Source organism: Carettochelys insculpta, chromosome 1, assembly GCF_033958435.1.
Source record: "Carettochelys insculpta isolate YL-2023 chromosome 1, ASM3395843v1, whole genome shotgun sequence".
In the NCBI taxonomy this organism is placed as follows: domain Eukaryota; kingdom Metazoa; phylum Chordata; order Testudines; family Carettochelyidae; genus Carettochelys; species Carettochelys insculpta.
In genome coordinates this window covers 356,709,253-356,722,819 of record NC_134137.1, presented here as the reverse complement: position 1 = coordinate 356,722,819, position 13,567 = coordinate 356,709,253, and the positions used below count along the sequence as shown (strand labels likewise).

General features: G+C 42.2%; 1 protein-coding gene across 4 annotated transcripts in view; it reads right to left on the bottom strand.

The window, feature by feature from the left end:
• The window catches only part of PHTF2 (putative homeodomain transcription factor 2), a 143,517-nt gene that overhangs the window by 74,131 nt on the left and 55,819 nt on the right, over positions 1-13,567 (bottom strand). For 2 of the 4 annotated variants that reach the window (XM_075017208.1, XM_075017234.1), the window contains exons 3-4: positions 7,199-7,255; positions 1,873-1,942 (exon numbers count right to left, since the gene is read on the bottom strand). In XM_075017208.1, the coding sequence (XP_074873309.1) occupies positions 1,873-1,942; positions 7,199-7,255 (127 nt within the window). The other 2 variants (XM_075017224.1, XM_075017217.1) reach the window with 2 other exon arrangements.

The window sequence follows — 13,567 nt, the reverse complement described above, 5'->3', positions numbered from 1 at the left end:
CCACTGGGGTAAGCCTCACCCAAATCCTCTGGCTCCTGAGTTCGGTGGTATACTTGCTCCCTGGTGGGCTGTGAAGGGAAGTCTGGGGACTCTGGCCCTAATTCCCCCTGGGACAACTGTGTTCCTGTCCCAGAGCGAGAGGAAACACGGGAGTATTGACGAGTAGTAGGAGAGGACCTGCCCCTGGATCTAGACCTGCGGTGTCTGTGTTCAGCATGACGAGGACGACCATAGCAACATGGGCGAGGGCCCAGTGATGGAGACCTGGACCACGATCGGGCAGTGTACCCATGATGTCTGGGAGAGCGGGATCTCCGTGACGACATTGATAGTGGTGAAGCTGGTTTGTGATAGTACTCAAGGGGATCCATGCCCAAAAATGATGGTGGCCTGAGCCACAGCGAAATTGGTTGGAGGAACAGAGAGTGAGGCCCGAAATAAGCCGATGGAGTTGCCGCCCAGCAGGGCGGCATATATATCTCGGGAGGGGGGCTGGGTGATAAGGGCATCGCAGGCCCGCCTGGAGATGGACTAAGGTGCCGGGTTTTAGCTCTAGCCTTGCCCCTCCCTTGCAGGGTGGGCACCGCCCCCTCCCGTGCTGGGGATCTCGGCCCCGTTGTCGGCGCCGCGCTCGGCACCGTCAACAGCAGTGCCGCGCGAGTAGCTTCCTCCGGCGCCGGTAGGCCCCGTGCTGGGTGCCCCCGCATTGTCGGCGCCGCTGATTCCGGTGCTTGCCGTGCTGGCGCTCGCAGCGCCTTCTGTGCCGCCTGCTGTATAGTCGGAGGCCCAGCCTTGGCCACGTCCACTGCTGCGCTGCCGCTTTCATCAGCTCATGGCTGGGGGCTCTGCGTTCCACCCATCCTGCTTGCTGGGACCGCCAGCAAGGATCGAGCTGGGGAGAGTTTCCCCCTCTTCTGCACAGAGGGGGTCAAAGAGGCTGCCTTCCTTTTATGCGACCCAGAGGGCCCTTCTGTGTGAGGCTTCTCCGGCGGCTCAGGCTGGAGGGCCTTATCAAACAAGATCATTTTGAGCCTCATTTCTCTGTCCTTCCTGGCCCTGGCTGTAAGCTTAGCACAGTGGGAACATTTCTGGGTAACATGAGACTTCCCCAGGCAACGAATGCATTCACTATGCCCATCTGAGGCCAGCATAGCCTCGCGGCGTGACTCACACTTCTTAAACCCCGAGGAAGCCATCACGGTGAGTCTTTACTGTTAATAGGGCACTTAGCCACTAATCAGTGCTTTCTAACCCAAAATAACATTCACGGCCTTCAGGGCAGTGGACGGCTTAACAGCCTATTGTCCACCCCTCTCTCCTTCGTTCCTCTTCTCTCTGCTATTTAATATGCTCTTTTCTTTCCTTTTTCTTTTTTCTTTTTTTTTTTTTTTTGTATAATAGTGACAAACAACGAACTAACACATAAAAACAACTATCTTATCTGTCTCAGGCTTTAGCCGGAGCAGATTCTGTCTGCAGCCGATGGCAGTTGAGAAGGAACTGGCGGGGACAGGATCGCGCACATGACCGAGGGCGCGCAAGGGAGCGGCGCGCATCGGCACATGCGCGATCCAATAGAAACTGCTAGAAGAATTCCCATCTGCGGCGCCGGGCAAGCCCGACACCTATTGTGGAGCACCCACAAGGACCACTCGAAGAACAACTCATTTTACCTTAGCTGCAAAAAGGAGACAAACGTTTTCAGGTCTTTCTTTAGCTGAAGGTTATTTCTCATTTTTTATAGTTTATGCCCAATATTCACTCCAAGGCTAACAGGATAAAAGCAATTTCTTTCTTTCTTTATTTTTTAAATAACTGTCGCCAGAAAGTTAAAGTACTAACAAATTCAGCATTTACTAACTCAAACCCTACCTCTTACAAGATCAACATCTATGAGATCTGGCTTCACATGTCCTGTTTTTTTCGGCTTGTTCCTCAGACCCTGTAATACACAAATAAGTATATAAACACCACAACAGAATACATAAGTTAGCCATAAATCAGCTAAAATAGGAACGGGGGGCGGGGGTGAGTAACTGTATTAATTATTTTTTAAAAAATTGAAGAAAAATGCACAGTTCACAATTTGAAATCTAAAGTAACAAGTGTTCAAAAGAACAATGCACTTGTACTAAATAAAAATAATGTGTTAAAGTAAAGCCAAGATGGGGTAAAAATATTTTACAATGAATAGGATAATGTAATGAAACCTAATCAGTTACTGGTCCCAAGAGTGAGATTATCAGATGCACCTTAAAATTCTTATTGATTATGATAATGCATCATACTATATACAGACTTGCCAGAGTTAATGCATTTTGATTGTGATATACTATAATTTTTTCTTGTTTAAAATACTACACCCTTTTTGTCTTTAATTGCAATTAACATATAATAAGCAGTTTTTAATTCTAAAATACCTGATGGTAAACAATGCTGCGTTCTGCAATCTGCTGGGCGACAGTAATATGCTTGTTACAATTGCTAAATACTCATGCAGCAAAAGGGAAGTATATTTTCTTGACAGGAAGCAAGAATCTGATATAAAAAGGCAAATGAAGGTTTTCTTTCTGCTCTACTACTAAAACATATACCCCTTGTTAACTTACAGCATAGTGTTCAGCTCAACTTTTGTTTTTATGCTATAAGGCTGCAGTGCCCAGCAGGCTTGCTGTTAGCCACATGTGGCTCACTGGACACCATGGTGTGGCGAAATGCAGTGCCTTAAAGCCACTCACATGGTGCGCCCATGCACCCCACGACTTGGTGGGACAAGTGTGTAGCGGTAGAAGCTCCTTGTGCAACTCTGGCCCAGAACCACGTGACTGCTGCATGGCCGCAGCAGCAGCGCAGCACATGCAGTTCTCGTGCCTCCAGCAGTGGTACACGTGGCCCTTGCAGCTGCCGCCTGGGCTCCAGTAGCAGCTCTGGAGAGTTTGCGCAGGGGTGAGCGTGTGTGCGCTTGGCTCTGGGGGAGCGCACTTATTTTGAACAGGGAGTGCTGGTGGGCTGTGGTGATCCTTAAATTTCTGTTGGACACCACTGCTATAAAATGTAGTATGTTGTCAAGTCTTAGAAAGCTGTGCATGTATTATGGTTCATTTGATTTCTGAACTTTGATGTCAGTTATATTAGTCCCATTATGTGGGTATGGACTCTACGGGGGTAAATTCTTAGAGATCAAAAGTTATGTGTTTTCTCAAAAGATAGTAGGTTAGTCTGGGTGAAATTACTACCATGGATGGTTGAACCATATCCTTCTGTAATTCTTTTGAAAAAGCCATACTTAAACCCCAGTTCCTTTTGTAAAACATTCTAGTATTTTAAAGAATGTCAATTTCATTCCTAAAATGTATGTACACAAACATATTACAGTAAACCCTCGATTTAACGGACAAATGAGGGTGACCATTAATGCCAAAAGTCCAAAAGTTATAGTGTATGATGATGCACTGACCTTCCCAGCTCTTCACTCACTCCTGTCTTACTTATGACCTTTAGCCTCCAGGACATCACTTACAACCTACAACTTATACTGGAACATGATTCTTCACTCTCACAGCTCTTGGGTAATAGACCAGTACTCTCCTACACACCGCTGCCCAACCTCAAGACAATATTCACCAGCAGCTACACACCATGCGAAAGAATCACTAACCCAGGAACCTATCTTTGCAACAAATCCCACTGCCATCTCCGTCCACACATCTATACAACTGACCATCTGTCATCCTGACATGACGTCCTGGGAGGCATCTTGCACGACCTCAAAATCAAAAAGGAGTCCCATAAAAATGTAAACTAGGACAAATCACAAAGGATGAATATAAGCAAACAATACAGGTATGCAGGGGAAAGATAAGAGAGGCAAAGGAATAAAATGAGCTCAAACTAGACAAATACAACTTAGATGGAGCAATTATAAGATGAGTGCATAACTGGCTAGATAACCATTCTCAGAAAATAGTTATTAATGGTTCACAATGATGCCAGAAGGGCATAACAAGTGGGGTTATACAGAGGTCTGTTTTGTTACTGGCTCTGTGCAATATCTTCACCAACAATTTAGATATTGGTATAAAGAGTAGGCTCAGTAAGTATGTAGACAATACCAAGCTGTGGGAGACTGCAACTGCTTTGGAGGATGGCGCCATAATTCAAAACAATCTGGACAAAACCGGAGAAATGGTCTGAGCTAAACAGGATGAAGTTTAACATGGACAAACTCCAGGTACTCGGGAAGAAACAATCAGTTTCACGCCTACAGAATGGGAAGCGACTGTCTAGTAAAGAGTTAAGGAGTACTGCAGAAAGGGATCTGGGGTCATAGTGGACCATAAGTTAAACATGAGTCTACAGTGTGACACTGTTGCAAAAAGATTCTGGGATGCATTAACAGGAGTTTTTGGGTTTTTTTGTTTTAAGACACAAGTCAGCCTTCCACTCTACTCTGTGCTGATTAGGCCTCAGTTGGATTATTGCCTCCAGTTCTGGGCACCACATTTCAAGAAAGATGTGCAGACATTGGAGAAGGTCCAGAGAAGCGCAACGAGAATGATTAAAGGACTAGGGAACATGAACTGTGAGGGAAGACTGAAATAATTGAACTTGTTTAGAGAACATCTTAGTCTGCTTTAGACAATGTCTTTATGAAACACAGATCTTCTGATGAGTTAAAAAAAAACAAACACCCAGACATCCTCTTCACTCTAACCCATAAGGATAAATTTGAAATAAGATATTTGTATACAATTTTTTTTTATTTTGTTACATTCTTGGGGGCAACTAGTGATACCAACTGTAGAGCCCTAGTTGAAGAAGGGTTTTTGAAGCCATATGTTTGCAGCATACGGACACATTCATATTTTTGGCCAAATCAAGAAAGGTCCTCATATGATAGGTACTAAAAAGCAGTGGTTCTCAACCAGCGGGACATGTAGCCTGCGTCTACACGTGCACGCTACTTCGAAGTAGCGGCGCCAACTTCAAAATAGCACCCGTCACAGCTACATGTGTTGGGCGCTATTTCGAAGTTGAAATCGACAGGCGGTGAGACGTCGAAGTCGTTATCCACAACAGGGGATGGGAATAGTGCCCTACTTCAAAGTTGAACGTCGAAGTAGGGCACATGTAGACGATCCCCATCCCGCAACATCGAAATAGCGGGGTCCGCCATGGCGGCGATCAGCTGAGGGGTTGAGAGACGCTTTCTCTCCAGCCCCTGCGGGGCTCTATGGTCACCGTGTGCAGCAGCCCTTAGCCCAGGGCTTCTGGCTGCTGCTGCTGCAGCTGGGGATCCATGCTGCATGCACAGGGTCTGCAACCAGTTGTCGGCTCTGTGGATCTTGTGTTCTTTAGTGCAACTGTGTCTGGGAGGGGCCCTTTAAGGGAGCAGCTTGTTGTTGAGTCCGCCCTGTGACCCTGTCTGCAGCTGTTCCTGGCACCCTTATTTTGATGTGTGCTACTTTGGCGTGTAGACGTTCCCTCGCAGCGCCTATTTCGATGTGGTGCTGCCCAATGTCGAAGTTGAACGTCGACGTTGCCAGCCCTGGAGGACGTGTAGACGTTATTCGTCGAAATAGACTATTTCGATGTCGCTACATCAAAATAAGCTATTTCGATGTAGCGTGCATGTGTAGACGTAGCCGTACTCTTGGAACTATGCAGATCAACTCACCTAGATATTTGCCTAGTTTTAAACCAGGATATTTTAAAAGCACTAGTGAAGTCAGTACAGACTTGTTTATATTGCTTTAGGTACTATACACTGAAATGTAAGTACAATATTCATATTCCAATTGATTTATTTTATAATTTTGTAAAAATAAGCTAACAAGTAATTTTTCAGTAATAGTGTGCTGTGACATTTTTGTATTTTTGTGTGTTATTTTGTAGGAAAATACTTCTTAAAGAGAAATGAAACATTGGAATGCATGTGACAAATTAGACTTCTAAATGGAGTGCAGCAGTCTGGACAGGTTAAGAGTCACTACTAAAAAGTATTACATTCTTACTCTCAAAGGCTAACCCTTTCAGTTGATTATTTTAAAAAAAACCACGTGATACAACACTTTAACTGAAGTATTGTGATCTGATTGGCATACAGAAATGTACCCCCTAAAATAAATTTAAATTTTCAAGCTTTCCTCTCCATAAACAAATATAAAAACAGTAACATCTGAGTGAAAAAGCAATTATTTTGTAGAATAGAAAAAAAAAAGTCTATGTGACCCTGACTTCACTGTAATTACACAGCTCAGGTCAGTTTTCAGTATGTTAATGCAGCTGTATTTCCACTTAATAAAACATGCCCAAAGCATAACTGGATTTCCCTAATTCATTTTCATGCTGTTTATTTTACAATCCAAGCACTAAATATCATAGTGAAATCTTAAGCAATTTGTATGTTACCAGTATTATTTGTGCTAAAATTAGCATTGACCTTCAGCCAAGCAACAACAGCTCATTTACCATATGCAGAACTTGAGACAGGGAAAAAAAGTTGGCATTATTTATTGTAAGGCAAAATTAGGAGAACTACTTCATTTCTGTAATCATGTAATATAATTTGTTATGCATGAATTCCATAAAATCATATTCCAGTACAACAACAAAAGACTATTTGTTATTTGTGCATAACAAGTTGGCTGTGTTAGACACCGATGACATTCTGTTAGTCACCCCAAAATGTAGAATCACAGTTCAGCATAGCAGCTTATGCACATTACACAAAACCACCATTCTGAAGTACTTACCAGTCCAATAAACTGTGCAAAACAATGACAGCATCAAAAAGGAGGATATAAGGAGGCATAAGGTAACTAACTGAAATTTAAAAACAGCTCAAACAACTGGCATTAGAATTCATACCAAGAACATTATAAGAGGTGACTGAAAGAGGTGCCAGAAAACACAACCGTAATTAACGACAACTAAAGGAAAAATGAAGTCAAGTATTGCTATGATGTAATTTTCTTCCCATGGACTGCAAATTAGAAGCATCTTCTGAGTATTTAGGAAATATATGATAAACATAAAACTACTTACTGCTATACACTGGAATTCAGAACATTGTGAACATTACTTTTTAACGTAATAAGAATTTTAGGAGGTAAGTGACCTTAGTTACGTAATTTAAGATTAAGTTAGTCATCACTTACACACTTAAATAGGAAGAATTAAAATGTTAAAATATTACCTTGATCTCTCTCTGTTCAACAGATTTTTCCCATATTTGTTGATCATATGCCCCAATCTAAAAAAGTGAACAAAAATATCTAAAATTACATTTAATGAAACTTTGCAACAAAAAAAGACAAATGTGTCTTCAGAGGTAAGGTATAGCATGAACACAAATAACACTCCCATCAGGGGCGGCAGCTGCTTCTGTCAGTGGCAGCAGCTGAGAGCAAGGCAGCCGAGAGCAAGGCAGCCATCCCTGACAGGAGCGGTTTCCTGGCACCCGGGAACCAGGCTGCAGGCTCAGTGTGGAAGCTAGGAAACTGGTCAGCGCTGGTCTCTTTCCTGTCTCCTGTGAGCACAGGGAGCTGGAGTATGGTTTGCAGCTCTCCTCTGCTCACAGGAGACCTCTCCCCTCCACTCACTAGAGATTGGAAACTGATTTAACTAGCCTGTTTCCTGGCTCCCTGACTAGTCAGTTTCCTGGCTCCCTGAGTTAACACAAAATTTCAACTTATGCAGGATTGCCAAAAACGTAACCTCTGCTTGAGTCGGGGCGGGGGGTCTACCGTACCTATCAAGAACTAATCTTTGACCACAAATAATGACGTTAAAGTGGAAAGGTATTTAGAATAACTAATACTCTATAAAAAACAAAAGTAATTTAGACTGTATTACCAAAGCAATCACATCTGAGTGGAGTTTGATTGAAACCTTACCTGTAAGGAAAAGCTTATAATTGATAACTGAGGGATAAAGTCATTGACAGGTGCAAAAGTGCCAACAAACAGTGTGTATGCTGCCCTACTTTTAGCAACACATCCATGCCACTAAGAGCTGTGTAGTATAGACAAAGCCTAAGTCAAACCAACTATTTATGTAACTAAAACTTAACTCTCAAAGAGAATTTCACATTTTAACTATTAGTTCCTTAACTGCCTATTTGCTTGCTAAGAGCTAAGAATACTTAAAAGTATTTTTACATTTGTCCAGAAAGAACCACGTACTTTTGTGTGTGTGTGTGTGTGTGTGTGTGTGTGTGTGTGTGTGTGTGTGAATAAACCTTATAAATCTACCCTTAAGGTATGTAAGAGGAACACATCAACAAAGAAGAGAAAGCTTTTCCAATTTTTTAATTTTTCAAAAGATGCCGCACTTAAGTTTCAAAGAATGAGCTCAATACAAAGGAACAGTACAAACGAAAGCAGCATCACTTCTTGGTTTCAGATCCTTTAGGTTAAGTGTCAACCAAAAAGTTATTAATTTGCAGCAATATTAACAATGAAGTACGTCATTGCTGGCAAAAAAAAAAAAAAAAAAAAAAAAGGGGGATCTGGTCATTTGTACGCATTGAAAAAAGTACTTACTAAAGAATTCACGCTGACACCAATTCACTCAGTTTTATAATTTAAAAAAAATATATAATCGGTACACATGCTACCATTTAGTTTAGATTCAAGAATTTCTCAAATCATTACTGGAAGGTGTAATGTTGCCTCAGTTAGATCTCCAGGTTAATAAAGAAGTACCAGAATGACTGGGTATAATTAAAGACTTTCTTAGAAGGAATTTTATTTTTGTGATTTGGACTCCACACTGAAGAGGCATTTACCTTAAGTTTTTCCAGGCTTCTGTAATCATCACAAAATTAGATTTGTAAACATAGTAACATGATAGCATAATTTATATACTTGCTAATATTAATTTCTCACTACACAACCATATAAACTACTTAACAAATGGTAGTGTAGTCAAATTGTAGTAGCTGAAAAGTATGTTTCTGTTTGGTTAAATCAACAATTAACAAAAGGCGATAACTCAAAAGAAAAGAAAACATTTGGCTACCTTCTAAGTGCAAAACATTTTTTTTTAGTTTATAGATTACTTTCCATCCAGACTGAACAGGTTTAGTTAGGTTCAGCCAAAGTCCTGAAATGAATATCATTTGTTACACCATGGAAGCAACTCTTCCCTGAGATCAGCTATCTCCTGAGTACAAGGTGTTTCGGTGGAACAAAAACTTAATACCACAGAATTGCCTATGGAAGTCAGATTAGGAAGAGTAAATGATTAATTGACAAAACAACATATTTTAAAAATTAATTGAAGATTGTTATTGAGGTAGGGAAGTAAAATCCAGTTTAATTGGTTAACCCATTAAACAGTAGGTTTAACGGGCTAACCAACTGGGGGTGGGGGTTAACTGGGGAAGCCACTCCAGCTCAGCCTCCCCTCTCCCTGTGGCATACCAAAGACCAGGGCTGCTCCAGCCTGAGAGGAGCACTCCCACCCATGGCACAGTGGGACCCAGGATGCTACAGCACAGCTGGAGCTTCCCTGCCTGTGGTGCTGCCACAGGTGTGGAGCACTCTAGCAAGACTGGCACAGCCTTGGTCCCGAGTGTGCCACAGGCTGGAATGCTCCAGCTGGGCAGAGCAGCTCCTGTCCCTGGCAAGGGGGCCACCTCTCCTATCCAGGTCCACACCCACGGCCACAGAGGATGGGGGACTGCTCCACCCAGGGTTTAGCACTCCTGCCCACAGTGGCCACACAGTGCTGGGGCAACCCTCTACTCACAGTGGGCGAGGGGCTTCTCCAGCCCCTACTGGTTAACCAGTTAACCATTAACATCACTAGTCTGAGGTAAGTGAATTTTCTCACAGCACCAGATCATGTATTGTTTGTCAATTGACATGGGTTATTTGGCTGTCCTTCTATTAACTTACTCTGGTAATTAACAGCTTGGTGGATTTAGATAATCCCCATATTTGGGGATACACACATGACTGTCAGCATCTCTGTGAGGCCAAGCAGTGCAAATGCAGATTCTTCTAAGTTTTATCCAATATTGCACTGAGATTCTACAAATCCTGGAAGAGGTTTACCTGCCACCTAGAAGTAAAACCCATCTTCTTCCTGGTTTGTAAAGTTATGTGGGGAAGCACTGAGTTTATCCCTTGGCAGCATACCATTGCTTTCCTGCCCTTGTTTCAAAGAAACAGTTTATTGAAAGGGAGGATTCTGTTAATATTCCAGTTTTCTCTTCTAGTCTGTTCCTCTGCTACGAGCTAAGGATGAGATTCCTCTGCTTTCATGTTCTCTCTCAATGAGGTAATCTAAATATAAATAGCTGCATTAGCACAACAAATACCAGCAGTGGAGAGACTGCTAAGGCATGACAAAGTTTCAGGAGCGTTTATAGTCAGCATAGCTCAGCTATCCTGCCTCTACCAGAACTACCGTGACTAAAATGCCCTTTACTTGTATTAGTTCATGCCTTTCAACGTAGTTAAAATTGAACTCCACAGACCATCTCTGCTTTCCACTTTGACTACCCCCTTCCTACTCTTCTATATTCGAGCCCATAATTTGACGATTCTACTCCCCTCTCATCTGTACCTCACACTTCCAGATCATGTCTTCCTTCAATGGTTCTCAGATCATTTCTTTCACTTGCTACAGCTAAAAATGCCTGTGTACGTTATCTCCCATCTCAATTACTGTAATTTCATCCCACTTGGGCCTCCCTGATATCTACATGTCTTCTCAATTCTAAATGTTGCCACTTCAATTTCCTTACCAATTACCCCCCCCCCACACACACACACTTAAATCCTACCACTGCATTAAAATGCCAACTTCTTTTCCTTTTCCCTTAAGGCCTGCATAATTCTGTCTCTCACTGCCTAACCTTCTGTATCCCTTACCTAGTGGTAACTCTTTACAGTATATTCACACATCCAACTAAGATGCCACCTTAATATGCCATATGTGCTTTCTCCCATGGAATGCCCTTCCTGAATTGATCTGAAATCCAGTTTCCCCTACAACTTACATTTAAACAGGGGGCTGGAACCACCAGCATGCATGGGAGCAGATTTTCAGTAGTTTATGTTGGCAGAGAGGTAAACTTGCTTACAACTGTGCATCTAGTTAAACAGCATGAAACATTTCAGCAAATTGTGATAGAATAAAATGGAGCCTGGCAGAAACCTACACACTGATTTGGAATCTTCCATCTTCTTACTGCTGTTGCAGAACTGTGCTCTAAAGAGTAAGCTTATACTTAGTTTTTAACAAAAAAAATGTTTTTAGTATAAGCTCCAGTATTGCCAGTCCCAAGATTTCAAAAATCATCAGGCCCTCCAAAAAACCCCAGGGCTTTTGAAAAAAGTAAACAACTTTTGGGGACAGAGTTTGCTTTTTAATGTAGGAAGCATATAGAGTTCAACATTCCCTCAACCCCCAAGAACCATCAGGATTAAAAGTTTAAAAAAATTAAATTTTTTAATGAAAGTAAAGAGTCTCAGATACGGTAGTCCCACGAGTTGCACAAGGGTTGCATTCCCATGCACACTCATGCAACTCAAATTTCACATAAGTCGGGGAGCAGATTCTTCCCCAGCAGAATGCACATTCTGCAGCTGGAGCACCTGGAGTTCCCTTAGAAAGGTAAGTCCTGGGGTTGGGGAGGGTTAAGCCTGGGGTGGATTAGGGCTGCAGGGGGGGCTAGGGGCATGGAGTTGAGCTGGAGCTGCGTGCAGGGGAGGGCTGAATGGGGACTGGGGTTGGGGTTGAACTGGGGGGTTTGGACCAGAGCAGTACGCAGGAGTGATGAGCCGGGGCAGGATGGGAGTGGGATGCAAGTTAAACACACCTTGAAATCATGCATGTCAAGGCTTCACTGTACTCTTCTTCCAGCAGCTGGGCACTTCAAGAGGAAAAAAATATATCCAAAAGCTCACAGTAAAACTACTGATAATGGCAGCCACTATATCATGATTATGAAGACACAGTCATGTATTTGAAGGTGTAAGTAAGCAAAGTACTGTCCTCGTCATCTGCAGGAGCCCCAAAAATATTTCTGCACAGAATGCACTGCTCCATTTGCCTCACAGGAACAGGAGCCCTAAAAACACAAATGATAGTATGTGTGTGTATAAGATCCAGAGGTCCAGAGTATAAGTGTGCAGGTGCCTCTGCAGACAAACCAGAGAGGAGGACTGCAGAAATTTGTTTCCTCCTAGTATTATACAAGAAACCAGTGCTGTCAGCAACCCCCAGGAAGTGAAAAACTAAGGCAAAGTTGTTGAAGAAATTTTTTTCCACTTTCCTCTCTTAGATGACAAGCACAGATGGTGATCAACAACATTAAAATGTGATATCCATCTTCTTCGCTATTCCTTGTGAATCACTATAAACCAGTGGGTCTCAAACTGTGAGTTGGGACCCCAAAGTAGGCCACTCATTTTAAAGCAATCACCAGGGCTGTTATAAAGCCTGCTGAGGCCCAGGGCTGAAGATCAAGATCCACCATCCTGGAACAAAGCCAATACACAGGGGCCTCAGCTTTGCTCTTCTCCCACCATGAAGTGGGGCTCAGGCTTTGACCCCCAACCACGGGTTCAGGACTTAAGCAGACAAGTTCCCTGCACCCTTGTAAATTTGTTGTCAGAAGGTGGTCATGGTGCAATGAAGTTAAGAACCCCTGCTATAAACAATACATGCTTCTCCTTCAAATCATGTTTTTGAGAGAAGAATGCAGACAGCACAAATAACCAATAGTAATGTACTGGTGTGGTTACTACTCTTCACTTCCCATATCTGACAAAACAAGAGAGGTTGATGTTAACGGAGATAAAAAACGCATCTGGAAGTAGTTAAGGATTCAATTCCAACCTTGTACCACCCTTGGAAGTCAGAAGAGCATGTGTTGCTTGTTTAACTACACAGTGTATTGCAGACTCCATTGATAAGAGTTAGCTTACATTTGCATATAAATGCTAGCACTTTTTGGACAATCTTGGCTTCATCATGAAATCAGTACCAAATAAGATGAAAAACAATTGTTTTCTATTCACAACTGACAGTAAACTTCACTTTAAGCTACACAGTGATGGTATCAACATGTAGCCCAATACTCAAAGCCTTGTGACTAACACAATCAATTAATATTTCAGGAGACATTTATAATTTATGTCCAGGGTGGACTACCATTCTCCAAGATTATATTCCTGAGAATATATACTTGATCTTTCACTGTACATAATGTTTTAGAGAGCCAAGCACCTTAAAAAAACCCTCATAAATTAATCTATAAGAAAAACACAAAAACCCACAAAGACCCCAATGCTACTATTATTTTTGTCTTTAGAAATTTTAAAATAAGAATGATGCAACATGGCATTTAGCACCAAAATTCCAAGAGATACTAAATACAGTACCAATATCAAATTCAAAATTTGAATTAATTTCTGTGGACTAGAAGTTCTAGAAATGAAGACTAAATGCTTTATTAAGGGTTCCTAGTGTAACTGTATTTACTGAAATCCTTAAGGAGAAAAAAAAACAAAACAACACCTTCTGAATCATCTACAGGGCAGGAAGG